The 21157-nt window shown below is 48.3% G+C and overlaps 1 protein-coding gene across 9 annotated transcripts in view; it reads left to right on the top strand.

The window, feature by feature from the left end:
• Positions 1 to 459: 459 nt before the first annotated feature.
• CADPS (calcium dependent secretion activator) overlaps positions 460 to 21157 on the top strand; it is a 210509-nt gene continuing 189811 nt past the window's right edge. For 4 of the 9 annotated variants that reach the window (XM_061354229.1, XM_061354228.1, XM_061354227.1 and 1 more), the window contains exon 1: positions 461 to 933. In XM_061354229.1, the coding sequence (XP_061210213.1) occupies positions 562 to 933 (372 nt within the window). In that variant the 5' untranslated portion in view covers positions 461 to 561. Of the gene's footprint in view, positions 934 to 21157 lie in introns of all 9 variants that reach the window. The other 5 variants (XM_061354226.1, XM_061354225.1, XM_061354223.1 and 2 more) reach the window with 2 other exon arrangements.

Below are 21157 nucleotides of genomic sequence, written 5' to 3'. Positions count from 1 at the left end.
AGGACACGGTGACATCTGAAGGGACACCAAGAGCACGCTAGTGTCCGCACGGGGCTGTGGTGACTCTGACAACATAGCAGCATCTGCGTGGAGCCTGAGGACACCGACGGCGCAGTGGTGTCTGCGCGGAGATGTAGGGGTACCAGAAGCACAGTGACGCCTGTGGGGACACCGAGACCACGGTGATGCCTGCACGGTGCTGGGTGACACGGGGGGCACAGCGGTGCCCTGTGGAGCCCGGGCACCCCGAGGGCAGAGCGGGGCCCATCCGGGCGCACCCCGGGGCTCCCTCGTTGCCGCCGTGGCCGCGCTCCCGGTCCCGCAGCGGACATGCGCGGCGGGGCCGCCCTCCCGCGCTCCCTCTGCCTCGCCTCGCCCCGCGCCGTGCAGCACCGCGGCCAGCGCCCGCGCGCGCGGCGCGGGGCGGGGCGAGGGCGGGGCGGCGCGGGGGCGCGCTCGGGCGCGGCGGCGAGCGGAGCCGGAGCCGGAGCCGGGCAGAGCCGCGGCGAACGGAGCTAGCGCAGCCCAGAGCCGGCTCGGCCGAGCCCTGCCGCCGCCGCGATGCTGGACCCGTCGTCCAGCGAGGAGGAGTCGGAGGAGCTGGTGGAGGAGGAGAGCGGGAAGGAGCCGCTGGCGCCCGCAGCGGCGCGGCTCTCGCCCAGCCGCCCCTGCGAGGGCCCGGGCAGCGGCGGCGGTGCGGGCGGTGGCAGCGGCGGGGGGCTGCAACCCGTCGGGCGCAGCAGTGGTGCGGCGCGGCCCGCCAGCCCCAGCCCCTCGGTGGCCAGCGAGAAGGAGAAGGACGAGCTGGAGCGGCTGCAGCGGGAGGAGGAGGAGAGGAAGAGGAAGCTGCAGCTCTACGTCTTCGTCATGCGCTGCATCGCCTACCCCTTCAATGCCAAGCAGCCCACCGACATGGCCCGCCGGCAGCAGAAGGTACCGCCGTGCCTGCTGCCCTGCTCTCCTGCGTGCACGGCCGGGCCCGGCCTCGCGTGCCCGTATCCCCATCACTCTGCCTGCCCCTGTCCTCCTACTCCGTGTCAGCACCCTCCCATTCTCCGCTCCCCTCACTACCCTTGTGTCCCCTGCTTACCTGCTCCACTGTTCCCCTGAATACCCTCCTGCCCCCCTATTCCTCCTCCTGCCTCCTTCTCTGTCCTCCTCCCAACCCTCCCCATGCAGACACTTCCCAGGCCTGCACCTGTCCAGGCATGCCAAGGGCAACCCCAGTGCAGGGCACCTTGCCCTGTACCGCTGAGGTTTGCAGGCAGCAGCTCTGTTCTGGGGTGCAAGGAGGCCCTCCCGTGTCACCCCTGTATGCTGCTCCCCTCCGTGGTCTCCAGCACGAAGCCAGTGCGGTGACATATGGCACTGCTCCTAGTTACGCAACGTCGGGAGTCAGGAAGTTTGGGATGTTGGCCATCTAAAGGTTGTTGGAAGGAGAGAAATGGGCTACATTGCTGGGGAACACCAGGCACATGCGCTTGCAAAGGGACTCTGCAACTCCGTGCTCGCTGCAAAGTTTGCTTAACTGGGAGTGCCAGCACTGCCTTGGGGAGTTACTGAGTCTCATTTCAATTTCTTGCGAGTGTTTATGCGCGGGGAGCTCCCTGATGCTGGCCTCCTGGCAAAATGTGGCAGCAGAGCTTTGTGATGAAGTCGCTGCCACAATCCTGACTCTCCCTTCCCCAGTGCATCACCGCAGCAGGGCTGTGTGATGCTCCAGGCAGAGGCTGGGCAAGAGTCTTTCACCAGAGCTCTGCATCCCAAGGAGCTGTCTTCGAGCCTGTTTCTTTGCTGAGGCACAAGCTCATGGGCCAGGCTAGAAATTAAGTTTCTCCAAGATGTGGATGCAGGCACCTTTGAGTCAAATAACAGTCAACTTCTCCCTGTGGCAGCCAGAGTTAGGTCAGTGATGGGATGTAGTCGTCTGGAGTGGATAGCTGATTTGTTGTCTCGGTTGAGTTTCTTAGACTGCAGTTTTAGCCTTGGTACTGTTCTGTGTTCACAAATGACCTTTGCAAATCAGGCAGACTCCTGGATGTATTGATGCAAACGACATTCAGTTCTGCTACACCACAGGACTATTATTAGTCACTGCAACATACGGAGGTAGGAAAGTGTATCCATACTGCATATAGTTTAAAGGCAATATAGGACAATCTGGTGTTGCTGGAAGGTGGAATGAGCTGCTTTTGTTTGCTGAGCTAAGTGCATAGCTGAAAATATAGCTATGTTTGGAGACTATATATATAATATATATTCTTTTTTTGTCTACAACCTTTTTCAATAGATTGTGCATTTTCAAAGTCATCCTGGCTTTTGTTTCTTGTGCAATTTGTTTGTGTTAAGAAAAGATGATAGATTTAAAGTAATGGTTGGTTTTGCAAGAATTGAAACCAGTTCTGCAACTGTTTCTCACATAGAAGTGAACTGAGATTGAAAAGGACTTCTTCCAAAGGAGCAGGCAGCATGTTAGTGGTCTGGAGAAGAGTGGCTGGGAAGAAGGGTGATTTGTACTCCATGAAATCAAAACGCTGCCCTGTAAAGGGACAGAAGAGGGGAGGGAAAGAGGAAAAGAGGGGAATAAAGTACAGGTGAAACAAGGAAATGCGGAGTCATGAGAAAAATGATCAAGTGGCAGCAGTACCCAAGGGAGTGGGAAAGTTACACAGGATTTTGGGAGGAAATAATCCATCTGCTGTGAAATTAAGAGTGTAGGGAAATGCTTCTGCCTTATTTATGAAATAGCTAACAGAGGTGTGTCTCGGGGGCTGACCATGTGCCATCAAACTTAACAGAGGGATGGAATTGGGAAAGCTAAATTTAACGTGACAACACAAGTCAAGTCGAATTCACCCTTTTAAAGGTGAATTCAGTCTGGGTTTTCATCTTCTGGATATCCCTATATTCAGTTGGCATGCTGGGAGTAAATCCCAGCCCTCTTTCCTTAGCCAGTACTTCCATTAAAGTCAATTAAAGCACTGCTGGAGCGTGGAGTTTTCATGTGCTCCTCTGCTTTCCTTATGCATCCCTCTAGCAAAGCCCGTCCTTCCTTTTCTGACTCAAGGGGGACCAGGGAGTGAAAGTGGGGGACTTGTTCCCTCTTCTGTCATGGTTTAGTGTGATGTGTCCCTGCCCATGGCAGGGGGGTTGGAACTGGGTGATCTTAAGGTCCTTTCCAACCCTAACTGTTTTATGATTCAGTGGTGGCTCTGCCAGGTTGAATGGTCTCTGTGGGTACTTTGTGTTTTGGTGGGCCTTTGGTCATGATGGAAATACCAGATGCTTCAAGACTCAGCAGGGTGGAGCAAATGCATTTTGCTTCTTAACGGAAAAATGGGAGAAACAGAGCAGGTTTTGGTCCTGCTCTGATAGGAGTTGTTGCCTCAGTTTCCTCTAGTTGAGGAGGGATAAACTTCTTTCTCCATGTGCCGTTTGCCTCTGCACTCTCACAGCCTGCCACTTGCAAGAGCAAGGTTTCATCTTCTGAGTAAAGCAAGCAGTTGATTTGTTGCAGTCACAACTCGCCTGGGCTGAAGATCCCCGTGGTACCTCCCCTTGAGGTGTGTAATCCTCCCTCCTTGATCCTGCAGCACTGCTGTATCAGAGCTGGCTGGTACCCTGAGCCCCAGGGGTTACAAGTGGTGTAACGCACAGGCACCGCAGGTACTGGTTGTGTAGCAGCATGCCTGTGTGTAGTGCTGGGGAGCTGGAAAGTGCAGCCTGGTCTTTTACAGCGCTTGCAAACCACCTTGGAATAAAGGGAAGGGTGTACTTAAGGTACTGTTGCAACAGAAAGATAATTACGTGTGATTTGGTAAATTATAATGTATACAAGAGAGAAGAGAGCAGTGGAAATGTGTGAATGGATGGGTATGTGCTGTACATGGCATGACAACATTGCATGTTTACTCTAGTAACAAACTGTTTCAGAACTCAAGCTAAATTCAAGCAGATGCCACTAAGAGCAAATGTTTTTCTGATCCTGACACCCCGGAAGTTTCAGCAACAGAGTAAAAATTGTTTCTTAGATTAGTGTGTTCAAGCCTACGCTTCTGCTTCAGGTTTATCTTGATGTTCATGTAGTAGGGCTTCACTTGGGTAACTACACATCTGTGGTGTCTAGCTGTAAGTTTTTATTTACAACTTACTAGTATTGTTTCTTAAGGGGAAAAAAAAGGTGGGCTTATTACATACCTGCCTGTGCTGTCTTACTTCCCACTTAGGTTTCTTTTTTAAGCCACCACTGAATTCCAGGCACCTTTAACAGGCAGATAACTGCCTGCAAGATATTCATCCCTTAAAAGCTTGGTGAAAATAGAGACATCTGTATTTATCTCCTACTCCAGGTGGGAGGAAGGAGGCTTTGTGCAGCCACCCCTTACTAGACACTGGGGAGTCTGAGCAAGAGACCTACTGAGTGAGTGGCCCCAGAGGAAGAGCTCCCGTCAGAGCTTTTACCTTGCTGGGCACTGAAGGCTCCAGCCTTGAGCTGCAGCTCAGGAGGAAAGCAGCTTTGCCAGCTCTGCGTCTCAGAACAATGTGTTTTAATACTGCAGATGGCACTTAGCTTGGTAATTGCTTGCCCAGGATGTATTTAGTCTTTTCCCTTGCTCATGCTGACTTGTTGGAAGTAGAGTTGAGACAACTCTGTGCCTCTCCCTGCTTGATCCCAACTGTCTGAAACCTTTGGGAGGAGAGCTCAGCTGCCAGCCTGGGGGAGTTGGGCGATGTGTATGTCTCTGTAGTGATACAGAACAAGCACCCTTGGATGTGAATTATACACCTGGCTAAATACCTCCAAAGCACAGCAGCCAAAAGGCACAGTGAACCCAGGAATCTGTGTTTGCTCACTCAGTATACCATAAACTCAGAGATCTTCTCCATGTTATCACCAGCTGCTTGAAAACACTTGTTGGGAAAGGGGCAGCTGGAAGAGCTCACTAGGAGATGAGAAGTGGAGAGCCCAGTAGGTCAGGCATCACTGCAGTTGTGCATCACCTGCTTTCATCCCTGCAGAATGAGGGAGCAGGCAGGCAGCGTGTAGGAGAGTAAATCATTTTCAAGCAGGATAAATGTGGGATGAAGTAAAGTTCCAGCTTAGTTGCAGATTACTGGAGCTACTCCTGGGAGAGGTGGCTTGTGATTTGGGTGCTTGTGTAAGCCTCTGGAATGACGTCAGGTGCATTAGCCAAATTCTCAGGCAAATTCAGCAAAGAGCTTAAGCTTGTGCTTTGCTGAATGGTGATTGATTTAAGCACGGTGCTTAATGCAGAACTCCCCTTTCTGTGAGGGATCAGAAACTCGGTTAAATTGGTTAAGAGGCACCTCAGAGTACCACATTTCTGCCGTTTTGGCATGCATGCAGGTGCCATGAGTTAGGAAATTGGTAAAGCTAGTGGAGACTTGCAAACAATCACTTTTTCCCTATCATGGGCTTGGTTGTTACTCAGCTTGTTTACACAACTTCTCTCTTAAAACCACCAAAACCTTGTTCTGGGACAGACCAGGACTCAGGTGGTGTTGGGACTTGCTGTAGCAGCTTTCTGCTGGTGATGTTATGGTCAGATTCTGCTCTGCTGGCCCCAAGAAGCTATCCAGAGTATGTTTTTTCTCAGTGCCGCAGGAGACAGGTAAAGACGATGTTCTGCTTGTTTTCTCCCTGCTCCTCAGTTGCTCTCTAATGCAAGGAGATGCAAGGTCCAGGTAGGTCTCAAGCGTGAGCTGGACCCCATGCACAGCTCTGTAGTTACAGCAAAGCTTGCAAGATAACTATTAGCACTATACCCATAAAAACCTGGAAGATTAATTAGGGGCTGCTCAGCTTGGACATAGGCCACTGCCACCACCAAATGAATGTGGTGTGTGTGGCCGAGCTCTTGGCTAGAGCTGTCCCTGGGTCAGCTCTGTGCTAACCCTTAAGTGAAGATGAGCTTGCCTGTGTTTCACTGCTGCATGGAGAGCATTGCCGTGGGGAAGGAGGTTTTGTACATCTGAGATGCGGTGTTCCTTATTACTGTGGAGTGCAGAATGTGGTCATTGTGCTCTAATTGTCTGGAATCTGCAGAAAACGGTTATTTTCAGTTAAAAAGCATATATATATTGCCAGTGCCTTATCTTAATTTAATTCTGGGAGATATTAAATACCTGTCATACTTTGGCTATTTATATGCTTGCAGATTATTGCATTGGGATGCAAGTAATTAAATAGGCTGTGAGCTTGGTCTGTGGCCATTGTAAAACTTTGCAGTTCCTGATCCATAGCCTGACAATCCAGTTACTGTGGCACCTCTTGGGCTCCTGTGAACTAAGAGTGGAGAAGACTTATCAGATTGTGCAGTTCCAAGCCCTGTCCTTTCCAAAAAGTATTATTTATGGCCTGGCTTTACCTAGTCTAGACGCTTTCCCCGAAGCACTTTGCCTTTTGCACAACTTGTAATTCCTTCTGCTGAGTGATGAGTCACTTGTTCTCAGTTCACTTAAGCGGGAAGGGGCCAGCGAGTCATTTCCCTATGTAATTTTTTTGTTAGCTAGAGAAGCAGTAATTTGTTTTTAGAGTGGTTCAGCAGTAGGAACTCAGCAATCGCAACACTGCAACTAGAAGTGCATGTGTATAAACCCCTTACAGCTACTGCCAATGCTGTAGTGCAGGGGGCTACAAGGTAAGCATCCTGTTTCTATTTAATGATGTAAACCTGATTAATATGTTAAGACTAATCAATATAGTATCATCAAAAAGGCTGTTGGCTGGTGTTGATGTGAATGCAGCTATAGTGGCTTCAGTGGTGCCAGGGGTTCACCCACAAAGTGATCTCTATGAACCACATATATTTTAGTGTGTCTTTAAATACTAACTAAAACACTGAAGTTCTCTTAAACAGCAAAGACCTTCCCTGATGTGGAGCAGGTCCTCTCTGTCACCCAGGAGGATGGGTGGCTACTCAGGGGTGGGGCTTGATGAGTGGCCCCTCAAAGGTCTTCTCTTCCTGGAAACAGAACAGGGTGAGGTGCAGGGGAAGGTGACACTTTGGTCAGCAGCTCTTGGGAAGCATGGTGCAGGCATGGAGGACAAGCAGAGTTCATCTCCTTGCCTTGGTCACTCTCCAGCACAGGTGATAGCCCTGGGTTCCAGCAGGTCAGAATTGGGCCACCCTTCCTGTAGGGCATACTTTGAGGTCCAGCAGCAGGGTCTTCATGAGGGTGGGAGATGGGAGATGCAAAAGATGGAAGGTTCTTGGATAGTTTCCCTGTGTCGTGACCTTGTGGGTGCTGCAAAAAATTACATGGAGCATCCTAACCTGGTGATTGCTTTGGGAGAAGTTATTTGTGGTTACTTGGTGTGCTTTGAGTGGGTTTTCTTCTGGATTGGACATAATCCTTAGAATTGGACATAAGCGCAGTCACGACCTGGATGTGTAAAATCATTGTTTGAAAAGGTACTTTTAGTGATAATATTTGATCTTGTTTGTCTGTGATTCAGGCTGATAAAGTCAGGCATTTTCTAGAATTTAAACACCCGAGTCAAAATGTCATGCAAATGTTTATTCAGCTTGGGGTAAGCAATGCTGTGTCTGTAGTTGTCATAGTTCAAACCTGTCTGTAAGCTTGGGAGCTTGGACTTTTATTAGCATGAGTTATAGAATGATGCTGTGAAGGTGGACATTAGTACAGGCCACCTCCAGTATGGAGGGGCTGGAAAACTGCCCCAACATACAGCTTGATGCCTTGACCCATGTGCTTCAGGGCAGTTGTATGATCACAGCCACTCAAGAGCTGAGCCTCTGCCCATACCCAAATGTTAGTGTTTGATGAAGAAACTTAATGAAATCTAGATTATCACGTTTTTTCTAACCCACAGGGTGGGGAATTTCTAATGATGGTGCTATGGTGTTTGTCTTAGGGGACTGGAGATGCTGTGTGCAGATCTTGAAGGAACTCCACTGACTTTGGTGGGACTTTGGGCTGATGCCACAATGCGTTTGTACAAATACTCTGTCAAACAGGCTACACACTAATGATCCAGCAGTGGCCTTATGCAGAAGAAAGAAGCCCTGCACCCAGCATAGCTGCAGCACTCTGGCCTGCTCAGGCTCATCTTGCTTCCTTGGACTGGGGCTCCAAGTAGGTGTTTTGGCTCCTGTCTGGTTCAGAGGAGGAAAGTAATAGAGAGAAGAGGCTCAAACCATGAGGTTTGATAACTGATAGAAGTTATTTGTTAATAAATGTCTTATTGAAACAGTCTTACACATTGTCTTGTGAAGAGCATCAGCAGAGTCTGCTTTAGCATCTGAGTTTCATCCCAAGCACCTGCTGAGCTGGAAAGCATGGCATTGGGACTTTGCAGATCCTGTAAGTTTGTAGTAACCATTGATGCTATTAGTTGCATTGCGTGTTTGCAATCAGTGAGGTGTGTGGGGCACGCCAGCTCCTGCAGGAAGCGATTCTCCCTTTCCTAGGGAATTTATCATGTCATCAGTCTAGATGATGCTCAGTTGGCATTGCCCTGAGATGCAGAAAGCTGTGTGTTGGTCGTAGCCATGTATTGGGATGCCCAAGATGGTAAAATCCTGCACCCCAACACACAGCCTTCCTCCCTTCTGTATCACAGGGAGCAGCCCCCTGCTTTCCTTGGAGCTACTCAGAGAAGGCAGTCAATTTGCATCCTCCTGGAGGGATGCAGGTGGGTGTGCGTGAGGGCTGTTTTGGAGCCTGGGGAGTCACAGCTGAAGTACAGGCTCTGTCTAGGAACAAGCTCCCTGCTGGTAGCACCATGGTGAGATAAAGGGACTTGGGTTGATATTTGGTTGTAAGAGAGAACATGAGGCGATGCTCCTAAATACAGCACTGTGCTCACTGGAGTAAGATACGATGTTAGTTCAACAAGGAGGCAGATTTGGGGTAAAAACCTTATTTTTTCTGTTCTGTTGGCACTGCTGTTGATGGTGACAGGGCCTAGCTTTTGCAAGAAGGGGGTTTCACTTTGTCTGGCATGCTGTGGGGAGGGTCAGCCTCTCCTGCACCTCAACAGCAGAGGGTTTAGCGAGCTGGATGTTGATGTGGGCATCACACAAGCAGAACGTGAAGCAAAAGACACGTTTTCCCTAAGATGCCAAATCCTCTTTCCTGATTCATCAAGAGGGCACAAACGCTTTGCATATCACACATGCCAAGTTTGTTTTCATTCCCTACGCCCCTAGATTTCCCCTCCCTCCCCACAGACTGCTCCTACCCTTCTCGCAACCAGAGATGACAGACTCATTGCTGCCTCAGAAGGAAGCTAATGGGGTGACGCAGCAGGAGCCAGCTGCTCCGCTACCTGCATGGTGACAATGCAAGGATGAAGGAAGGACAAAGCCAGCACTTCCTCAGCCATAGGCAAGCTGTGTGACCCGCTAGCGGCGTGTGCTGCAGTAAACCAGTGCTGTGCCTCCCATTGCTGGCACCACAGACCACCCTCTGCCAGAGAGACCTCTAGGCAGGAGCCATCTGCTGCTGTTATCTGGGGATGTGCAGCTGCCTGAGCTGTGCAGGGCTGTGTTCTGGTGCATAGCCAAGAGCTAGCTGGAGTTAGGACTGCAGAGACTTTGTGTGTGCTCAGTCATTCACGAGGGCAGAGCAGCTCCCAGGCATGAGTCGATGCCGATGCTCTGCTCTGGAAGGAACAGGGAGCTGGGAAGGGCATCAGGCCTGGGTGAAGGAATTTGGAACTGGGAAATGACAGCTTGGCTTCCTCTCTTTCCTTGGGCCTTTAGTGCTTCCGACTACAAATTATCCCCCTCCAGAAGGGTTTATGTGAAGGAGCAAGGAGGAAGGATTGCTTACAGCTCCCTGATGCAGCTGCATTTCCCCACCATCCCTGCCAACATGGCCATGCAGGGATGATGAGGAGTAGTACTTTTCTAGCCTATAGCTGTCTCAAGAAAGGACTGATGTCATCAGTAAGCTCGAGTTGATCATGTGGTGGTGATTTATGTTGGCTAGAGATCTGCCTGGTACGATTTCTGCTCATAGGTGGGTTGGGGTGAGATGGATGCTTCTTTCTAAGGCTGTTTTGCATCCCTGCTGCTGAACTTTTATATGGAGTTCCTCAAGCTCAGACCTCTGAAGCCTCTATGGCAAAGCTCCTTCTTGGTACATATTTCATGCAGAAAGATGTGTGTGATAGAAAATCTCCTTGTAAACTCTCTTCTCTCAGCTTCTGTCTTGCACCAGAATATTCCTGTTTGTGCAGAAGTCACCCCAAAAGTGAATCAGATCCTGCTGAGCAGGACAGTCTTCCCACCACCTATTTATAGTGTGTGCAATTACCCTCTATGCATCTCGGAACTCTAATTGCCTTTTTATTGCTGTTTAGCAGTGTGTTAAAGGTTTTTGAATGCTCATGCCTTGTTTTCTCATTAGCTCTATTTATTCCTCCTTTGGCTCCCTTCCTCAACCTCATCAAATTTAGCATCATCTTGCCTTCGGGGCCTTGGGCAGCTCTGCTGCTTCTTACTTCTTTTGCATGTCCTTTCTCATGTTGCTGCTGCAGATGCTTTGTACTCCCCAGTCTTCTTGAGATGTGCTCTCAGGGCCCATCCCTTGAAGGGGCTCTCTCCCTGCAGTGATCCCCTGCCAGTGATCCCTTTGCTGGGCAGGGTGGCTCAGACAAGGCACTTTGCATCAGGCAGGATTGGTTAGCGTGGCAAGGCTGCCCATGCAATTAGTGGGAGGTACATGATCTAGGAATGGGGAGTGATGGGCAAGAATCTGGAGAGGGGCTGGTGATAGCGACTGGGAGCTGATAAGCAAGGTGGGAGGCAGGGGCTGTAGCCTAAGGTTCCCTGCATGGGTTTGTTTTGCCAGGGTGGCCCAGGAGTTGCTGTGTCACCAGTGGTCCCTTACACCTTCCACTGCAGCAGGCTGCTCCAAGCCCTGGCCAAGCTGGCCTTGGACACTGCCAGGGATGGGGCAGCCACAGCTTCTCTGGGCACCCTGTGCCAGCGCCTCAGCACCCTCACAGGGAAGGATTTTTTCCTAATGTCTAATGTAAATCTTCCTCTCTGTCAGTTTAAAGCCATTCCCCTTTGTCCTGTCCCTACATGCCTTTGTAAAAATCCCTCTTCAGGTTTCTTGTAGGCCCCTCTCTAAAGGCAGTGTGTTGGGCTGGGGGGCACGTACAGCTGGTATCAGTGGGACTACTTTGTTAATGCTTCATGTGTATCCTGTACCTGTTTTGACCAGATGGCCGTTCTCTCCGATAGCTATGACAACATGGGCTTTGTGCTTGTGCAGTGCCTGGCACCCTGGCTGGGTAACTGGGAGCCAACAGATGCCTGGCTTTGTCTCTTAGTCTTTGAGTGCAAAGTCCTCTTTGATGTTATTTGCTTTATGTTTTAGCCTTGTTGTGTGGCATTTCCATAGCTCAAATTAATTCATTTATCCCCTGAGGTGCTTGCTTGCTCACAGTTGTCCAGAACTTTATTGCCCTCCTCTTGTGTACCGAGGAGCCCACACAACTCTGAATCATCAGTAAATGTAATCACAGTGCTTGATGTTTGTTCTTCCAAGTCCGTGATATATACAATAAATGAAACTAGTCTTAATACTGATCTGTGCCTCCCCTTTCCAGCGCTTGTTCTGTTCCAAAATGCTTCCTTCGTTGTGTACAGCCTCACCACTCGATCCTAACAGCATTCCTATTGACTGGAGAGATTAATATTTTATGTAAAATCATATCTAAAGCTTTCTCGTCCTATGGGTAATTTATGGCCAGAGCTTGCTCCCAGCAACCTTAGCACATCTGCTAAGCATGGTGTCAGCTCAGTGAGGACTTGGTGACCGGGCTGAGTTAAATAACCTGTGGCACTCTGCAGGCTGAGGGCTCAGCATCCTCACCCACGGGCTCCAGCCAAGTGCAGGGGTTCATTAGTCAAAGAGATAATTACTGAGCTGAAACAGGGACTAGGGCATCCTGGTCTCAGAGGGTTTGCTGCTTCAGGTTCTGTGCGCTCCCGGGTGAAAGCAGAGGCAGAGCTTAGCGGTTGGGCACTGGCTGTGGGCTCAGCTCCCTGCTTGCTCCTTCACAAGCTCTCACAGTTCTCCAGATCTTTCTCAAGCTGCTATCGAGAAAAAGGTGATGAAAATATTTCTCCTTGCTCTGTAGAGCACTGGAAGTCAGTGAGAGTTATGAGATGCTGAGTTAATTGCTCAGAGCAGGATACTCAGGTCCCTGGGAGCACTAGGATGGGACCTGGTGAGAATGGATCTGCGTAACTCAGACACACACAGACACTGAGCATCCACGAGCCACCCCTTCAGCTTCCTGTATGTCCTCCGAGCAGCTTCTACAGCTGCCTCCTCTTATAATAAGACAGTTAATAGTTTTGCATAATTCATGCTTGCAAGTTGTATGCACTTGATGACAGGAGACGTTTAATTTACACACGTGGGGCTTCATATAGATTTTAACAGCTCTGTGCACAACAGCCTGACACCCTTCCCTCCTCTCTGTTTGGAAGGTGTGCAGCATGCTGCCTGGTGTTCCCATGCACAATGTCTGCAGCTCTCTCCTCTGTCATCTCCTAAGCTTATCACAGGTGCTGCTGTCCTTCAGCAGGGTACAGCAGGGAGAATTGCACTGTAATGCAGAAGTGGGATGGGAAAATCTTCACCCTTACTGCTCCACTTTTCTCTTTCCTTTTAATACTGTCAAAACCCAACTGCTCTATGAAAGGAAGGCAGCCTGGAGCGCTGAGCCTGGTTTTGCATTGCTGGGAGCCTGCGAAGCGAGGCTCAGCTCCAGATGGGTGCTGTCTGGATGCATGCACATGTACTGTGATTGCCCTTGCTTAGGGCGCAAGAGGTGCTTAGGGCACCAAGAGGTGCAAACCACGGCCTCCAGATGTTGGTCCCGTGCTGAGGGCTATGGCTTGCAGGGACAACCAAAATGGGCCTAACAAGAGACTGGTATTTAAAGTAGTGTAATAGCTCAGCTGCCCCCTGTTCAAGCCTATAGGAAAGAATCAGAGGTTTTGTTCTTCTCCTGCTCCTATCAGCTAAATGTGTAAGATTCAGTGGCCACTCAGAAGCAGATGGGTTGCTATTTCTGTGCCCTTTGTTTGATTGCTGCAGGTAGGGAGGGAGTTACAGCTGCTCCAGTAGTGTGGCAAATCGTCTCCATTTATCTTGTGCTGTTCTGCCTCGGTGATGTCAGATGGTCTCTTTACATTGCATATATGTTCAGACTAAGCAAATCACAGTGTTTTTTCCATTAAAATTTAATGATGAAAGATGACGCTGTAAGTGATTTATTTTCTTCTTTAATCAATTGTTTCATTTGCTGTATAACCCTCATGGTAATGATAATAATCTTTCCTTGCTGGGGCTCAGGAGAACAGATGTGCCTTTTGAATTTAGGGTGGTTTTTTTTACCTAGACAGAATCTTTTTTTTCGCAGCTCTGATTACTTGCTTTGCAATGCTGTGACCTATATTCAAGGTGAAACTTGTGATAAATATTTGCTTTGGGGAGGGAGGCATAACCATGGTTTTTGAGAAGATTAGGCCTGTCAGGCAGCAACCCTCATTTCAATTAGACATCAAAATGCAAATCATCCATTTAGAGTAGGTCAAGGTGAGAGTAGAAAGGACTTTAATCCATTCTGAGATTGAGTTGAAATCCTACTGTGCTTTAATTGTTCTTGGTCAGTTTTGTTGGCTAGGAAGCATAGACTCATGGAGTGGTTTGGGTCGGAAAGGACCTTAAAGCTCATCCAGTTCCAACCCTCTACCGTGGTCAGGGACACCTTCAATAGACCAGGTTGCTCCAAGCCCTGTCCAACCTGGCCTTGAAATGGTGTAGGGATAGCTCAAAAAAGCAGTAAAAGCAAGTAAATGCTTGGTATGGAGCAGGTAGGTAGGTGCTTGGGAGGCTTTTCTTCCTCTTGCTGGCTTTGAGATAGTGAACAAGAGAGCTTGACTAGTAGAAGACTAGGAAATATTTTCTACCCTCTGCTTGAAGAGATAAATTAGTTTTACAAAATGTAAATGGAAGATGATGTTTCTACTCTTTATTCTCCATTTTTCTGTTTCTCCTTCTGGCTTCTCAGCAAAACATTAATGAAAAAATTGGGGGTGAGAACCAGTAAAAAACAACTTGACCCTGTTGAAACCATGTGTACAAGGTCATAGCTGTTTATGTAGCAAATCTCACAGGACTTGAGAAATGTCCTTGCTGTCGTCTTGTGCAATTTATCAAGGGTGTTTAAGGAGTCACAGCACTACTTTGCACCAGAGATGGCAACCATACACTACACTTAAACATCGTGCATCTTTTTGTAGGCAGCTTGGAAGTCTAAGATTTGTAGATACGAGGCTCAGAAGCTCAATGTAAATAACAGAAATGTGAATTATGCAGCTATTTTCATAGCAAAACACTCAATTATGGTTGTGTGTAATCTTTGCACTAGAAAAACTGCTGTAGGCAGAGAAGCTCTATAAATGTCCGTGTTCTTGGTATCTGGACCTTGCCTAAAGGGCACCCCACATCACCCCCTTCCTGAGGGAGCTGAGCAGCCAGTGAGTCCTCCATGTTTGCAGGTTCCCCTGACCCTATGGGTCTGGGGTGTTTTTGCAGGGCAGACCTTGGCATCGCTCTTGGGGGCTTCTTGGAGTCAGGGACCAAACTGAGGTGCGAAGGGATACAAGCGGGGAGGCAGAGGCAAAGGAACAACCTTCTGCATCATGCGGGCTGCTGCTGAATCACCGTTTGTGCTGTTTCTGTACCTGCTGACTCAAAGTGTGGAAATAGGGTGCCTCTATTTTTAGTTCTTACCTTGTGCATTCATGCACACGCATGCTGAAATTAGACTTCTAGTGATGGGAGCAGTTTCTTGCCTACATGGGGAAAGTATTTCAGAGTTGTGGCACAATGAGGATTCCTGATTTCTGCTCTTCCTAATACTATCTGCATGAGGAGAGAGTGAGGAGGGCTGCTTGCTCTGTGTGGTAGTAGAGTGGGACGGACCGGAGTGCTGCAGAGCTGCCTCTGCCAACTGCGGTCCTGCCCCACTGCCTTTCTGGCATCAGAATTTGAGCTGCCAAGTTCAATCTGTATCTTGCTGGCTTCCATGACCCTCTCCTTTAGAGCTGTTTTGGTACCTAAATATGATCTGTCAACTGCTGCAGCAGGACCAGGGTGTTTTGGTTTGCTGCTGTGAGTTTTCACTTGGCTGTGATTTCTTTTGCCCATCGTGTTGCACACTTATGCTAGTGGAGCGATATCAAGCTCTATCCACAGAGGAGTAGGTCTGAAGATGAAATCAGCCCATTTGTGTTGAACGTTACCTGCTGCAGTGGTTAATTGTGAAAACAGGTGCTGCTTTTGCATACGAGCTGTGACATTGAGGTGAGTTAACGTGGTGACTTGTCAGTGGGGAAAAAATCACATTGTTTTCATTAGGGCCATAACCTCATTTACTTTGTTAACGCTGCACGGAGCAGGAGAACACAGGTGATTGCTGGTGGAACATTCCAGTGAAAAACAAGGCTTTCCCGTCCTAATGTATTGGACTTGACAATGGCATTTTGGGAAGAGAAGAAGTGAAAAGTAAGTGCTTTGCTTTTAAATGGCTGTCATCCGTGTGGCAACGGCTCTGTGTCGGCCTGTCCTCAGTTGCTGCAACTTCAAAACCCAGCCAGGATTCCCCAGAGCTGATGAGATTATTTGACTAACTGATATTATTTAGAAGCTAGATTATTCCCTCCCTGGTGTCCTCCTGGTGTGCAGGGTGATGGTCCCTGCCACCAGAAAGCCTGGGAGTGGGTGCTGCTGCTTCAAATGCTGTATGTGGCAGTAGCAAACTGGTGTGAGTACTGTGTCCTGTGTGCACAGGTAGCATGGTGAAAGGTTCATCAGAATTCCTGCCTTAAAACCCCTCTGTCCAAAACCTTAATACCTTATTGTATTTGTATCACTGATGTTCTTCCAGCTGCCCTCTAGGGTTTGCTGATGGGAGAAGGTGGCAGGGGGGGAGACCCTGCTGCTCTTGGACGCTGAGCAGGGTTTGGCATCAGCTGGTGGGAATCGTGGCTTTGACTCCAAGATCTCTGTAGCTTTGGTTCCTGGAAAGCCTGGTTGCTAAACTGCCATCTCCCAGCAGGTCTCGTGTCCTTAACTGCTTGCAGCAGGCCCTGCCTGCATCAGTCTTATTTTCCTCACCCAGCTTGTTTAGAGTCAATATCCAGAAACTAGCATTGCCTACAAATTCAGATCCATTTTTCAATAACCATTAACCATGCTGTAAGAGTTTGGGCTGTCCAGAGAGAATGACTTAGTCATTCTGGTACGCACTCTAGCACAGTGATCCTTGATGTCTTTTATGTCCTTTGCTGCCCTATGTCATTACAATGCCTTGATACCTGCACCTGGGAGAGCGTGGTGTCCTGTGGAACCTCTGCTGGGTGAGTTCCTCCACTCGTTTCAGGGATAAAGTAGTCACTTCCATTGCTGCAGTGTAGTTTTCTGCCTCTGGATTTGCCCAGGGAGTTGTTGTACGTTTGCTCCTCACTGTGCACATAACCCTGGGTTTATCCTGGTAGGAAAAAGCCTGCTGCATTGTTCTGAAACTTCGCAGCAGGAAGGAGTTTTGTTTCTCATACTCTGGTGTGTTTTCCAGCTCAAATCATGAGCTGTTTGCCAGAAGTACACACATGGGTATAAACACATTGGCTTCATCTGGACTGGTTTTCCATGTGTTTGCAGCTGCCCTGCGGAAGGGCATCCCCAGTTAGTTCTGGAAACTTCCCATGGCAAAAGTAGTAAGAAAGGGAAGAGGGGAGCTGAGGAGAGGTGGGAGGAAGGTGCTTGTTTTGAAGGAGAAACATCATTTGCTGTGTTTCACCTGCCTGGAAAGAGCCAAGAAGGGGTTCAGTTTGGGAATAAGGGATCAGTGCATCCCAAGGATAGGATACTGGTACCCAAGGGTATGGTGGGTATTGAGTGGGAACCAATACAAATCCCTGGCCCAGGTGTTGGAGTGTGAGCCTTGTACCTGATGTTCTTGGTACTGTGATGCTGGCGTGGAGGGATGTGTTCCTCCCCTGTGGTTCCTTCATTTAACAGAGAGCACCAGTGATCTTATTCCTGTCTCCTTATAGGAGCAGGCTTAGAGGTCTATTACTGAGTTTATACTGAAAAGCCTATTTGTTAGATGGGTTTCCCTAAGGTCTTTAGATACAGACCCATCATACCTCACTTTTTTGGGTGGAAAAAATACTGAAAGTACTTAATGTCCTTTTTTCTGGACCCCAAACTGTTGTGCAAATCTTTTCTCTCCAAAGATATTTAAAACCAAGCATCATGAGGCTGAAACTGTGTGCAAGGAGCTCCCAGTCTCCAGGATTATTCAGAGATTTGCATATCTCTGATGCTGAAACCAGTTGCCTTGAGCTTCAGTGGAAAGTATTTGATGGTTATGGTATCTTGCAGATACTTTCCCATGCACCATCCTGTATCAGTGTACTTTTCCATCACTGATGCTATCAATGGCCAGAGCTCTCTGCTTGGCTTATAGCCATGCTCTTATTTAAGAAACAAAGGCAAGGGGAAGAGAGGCTGAAAACAACCTGTGCAGGGAGGGTGCTTCTGAATCAGTGCTGGGCTCTAGCTCTTTTCTCATTATGGAAAGAGATGCCAGTGGCTGTGCTGGGAATGTTCTGATGTTCAACACAGGGTACGTGATGTCTTGTCAGGTACCTGCACAGAGGGCTCATGGGTCAATACCTTCTTATAGAAATCCATGTGTCTGGCTTGCCTTTCTGCTCTCTAATTGCCACCTCCTTGCTTCCTATCTGCATCCAGTAAGCAAGCTGCTGTGATAGTTAATTACTTTTCTGGGTTGAGTGCTGTATTATAGTCTGTTCTGTCAATACTAATTGTTTTATAGAAATATGAAGTACCACTTTCCCTTCCCTCCAAGGACTTTGAGATGCAATATGGGCTTTAATGATATCATTTGCCCTTCTGTCCAGCATGAGTAGGAAAATACAATCTCCCATTTGCAATGGGCACTTAAGGTTATCTTTTGGAGAGCCGTGAGCACTCTGCTTTTGGGGTCCTTTCCTGTGCCTCTCCAATAAAGCTCTTTCCCTGGTACCTTGCTGGTGGTGTGTATTTATAACTAATCAATCACAACCAAGATCAGAGCAATGACTGTCACTTATTCCTTAACTCCATTCCTTTCCTGGGTGGGGTTCCTTCTTGCTTTTCAACCTTTGGCTTAATACATAGGTTGTACAGAAGAGTAAGTAAATAAGAAGTGTCTGTAGGTGGGCATCTCCTGAGAGTGCACCAAGTAGTATGTGAGGGTATTGCACAAGGGAAACTTCTTGTGCATGGAAAAGGACAGCCCTTGGTGTTCAGTTTTATCTCTGCTTGCACTGGCTTTTGGTCAAGAAGAAACCACTGGTGATGGTTCTTTGCAGGGGGATTTATAATTTTGGATGTGTGTTTATTGCTCTGGAGTAAACACCAGATAAACCCGCACTCATTCATAATTAAAGCAAAGTAAATTCAAATATGCCTCAGGTTACCCGGTGTGTTTGCAATGACTCATGTTTTGAGGCTGTCCTCTGCTTCCCTTTGCCTCGCTGAAGGTTTTGCTGTTAGCTTTTGTCGTTAGCAGTATTGCACAGAGCAGGATGAACTCCCAGGTGAGCACCTGAGATCTGGGCTAGCTGTAGTGCAGAGATGAAACAGGAAGCAGGGAAAGGCTCAGTGATAAAGGCCCTGCCACTGGGATGCTCCAGACTTTATCCTGACTGGTTTGTGTACCCACAATTTCCTGCAGAAGCCTCCAAAAACTGAGATCCATGTGTGTGTGAGGTGCTGCTGTGATTTTAAGAAACAGGGAGTGTTTGTTGGTAGAAAGGTGGTTGACAGAGTCATGTTCCCAGTGGGGCAGGGAGGACGAGACGTGTCTTAGCCCTTCACCACATAACACCTCTGGTGTGGCATGTGCCTCTGTGTTGCTTCACATAGCTGCAGATGCGTGTCCTGGCACTTGGACCAGGGCTTCATCTGCTCTTGGCTGGTTACACTGGGCAAAACGAGATGGGCTGTGTAGGAGGAGGGATGGTTGCAGGGGTTGATGGCATTCCTCTGTCTTCCCAGGGATTCGTGGAGCAGAACCATACTTAATTAGACTTGCTTTCAAAAAACAGTCGAACTTCTGTTGTTATCAGTGCTTCTCAATGGCAAGCACGGGAGGGCAAGCAGCCGTGGAAGTATTGTAGACCCACAGGGCTTAAAATACTCTGAGACTGTGAACTGGGAGGTGGGAATCTCATCCACAATTTGGGCAGTACCAAACGACTGCTAGTTATTCCTACCACACGCCATAGTGCTGGACATCCTCGGTGCATCCTGGTCAGGCTGATGATTCTCTGTTGGAAGTCTGAAACTGTTGAATGCAGGACAACACTCAGTGGCTGTCAATGCAAGCTATGAACCAGGAGGTGACCCGATTTTATCTCTGGAGCATATCATGTGGCATTTGTAAACAAAGCTTACTCCAGTATGGACTGAACCTTTCCTGAATTCCATTAAAATATGGGGGGACGGAAATTAGCTTTTTAGACTTGGCCTCTGTCTTCTTCACCTGTGTTGATGGCTGGGTGTTTTTGTGACCAGAGATTTGATGTTAGACTTGGAGTTCTCATGCAAGGACTTCCCATTCCAGCTCAGTGTTCTTGGTGACTTTTCTGCTGTTTTTCTGTGCAAGCATTCAGCAGAGTTTGATGTAAGGCTGCTGTCACCTGCAGAACGTCCTATTTTGTGACCTTAAACTTCATCCCAACTTCAAACCTGCTCTGTCAGGGGCTTGAGTGTCCTTGCTGTCCTATCACCCGGGATTGTTGAAGGCTGCATGTAAATTGGTCTCTGAGAACAGTTTTTTGATCTCAGCCACAAATCTTATTATGGTTACATTAGGGAATGGAAGCACGAGAAGCCACGTCGTTGCTTAAATGTTAGCATTAAAGGTCAAGTTCGGTTGATCTTTAATCTTTGACAGCAGCACTCTCCAGTCTTGTACACCTGCAACTTCATGTGTGTCTAGCAGGGCATCAGCAAGAGCTTCGAGATCAGGCGCCAGCAAGGCCAGGCTTTGCATCTGCAACTTCTCTGGTGAGGAGGGTCAGGAATGTCTCTGCTTTGTTTGTTTTCGGCTGAGAGCCTGGAGCTGTTGTTGCTCAGTAGGACCCAACGCTGCTGCTTTGTGCCCACCATCAGTGAGATGCTGTGCACATTGTCCTCGGTGGGAGTGATGGCACCTCGCTGTTTGGGACCATCACCTGGAAACCCATGGTAAAGCACCCACAGGCTTCAGTGGGAGTGGGGCCAACTTGAGCCTCTGGGACATGTGTATTGGGAGGATATGGGACTGTGTGCTTCGGAGGTGAGAGGACTTGGGGATGTGCCACTAAAGATATTGTTGGTTTCATATTCATCTCTTGTGTTTGCAAATCTTGGCATGAGCTGCAGGTTCTTCTGTTAGTATTTTGAGGTGGTTTCCTTCAGTTCCTTATTAAAATGCATCTGTTTTTCCTCATTTGGAAAGATCATCTGTATCAAAAAGCTAATGATCACAATACCTGGCTCCCTTTTCCCCAACAAAGATGACAGCAGTGATATAAATCATTATGTTGCTGATTGTAAAATTGCTACCTTCAGGCACGTCTTTATTTTAGGGTTGGATTTTTTGGCTGCCACAACTTACAAGAGAAAGACAGTTGGAAGTATTCTTTTTAATACATAGTTTTCACAGCTCTCAAGTCTCTTTATCGAGTCAGGCTGCTGTGGCTGCCAGGCTGGAAAGAGCAGAAGATTAAAGTGACTTTCTTTAATATGCAGCTGTGCATATAAGTATATTGTGGCTTTCCTGAGGTAAGATAAAGTCATAAAGATTTCCTGGTGGGCTTTTGCATTGCTCAGCTATTGTGGTCCTTGCCGCAGTAGTCTATGCATATCCTTTCTTTGGGACTTTTTGCTCGTCTGTTCTATGCCCAAATCACATTCCTGCACTTCCTAGTGTGGTTGTTGTGGGACTATGGACCTTCCTAGCACTGAGGTGCAGCAGCTCCAACAGGGCTGGGACACGCAGAGTCGTGCTGGGAAT

The sequence above is a fragment of the Neopsephotus bourkii genome, unplaced genomic scaffold (assembly GCF_033783945.1).
Source record: "Neopsephotus bourkii isolate Nb327-2 ecotype Australia unplaced genomic scaffold, CSIRO-AGI_Nbou_v1 NB_719, whole genome shotgun sequence".
Lineage (NCBI taxonomy): Eukaryota > Metazoa > Chordata > Aves > Psittaciformes > Psittacidae > Neopsephotus > Neopsephotus bourkii.
This window is presented reverse-complemented; position numbering and strand designations above follow the sequence as displayed.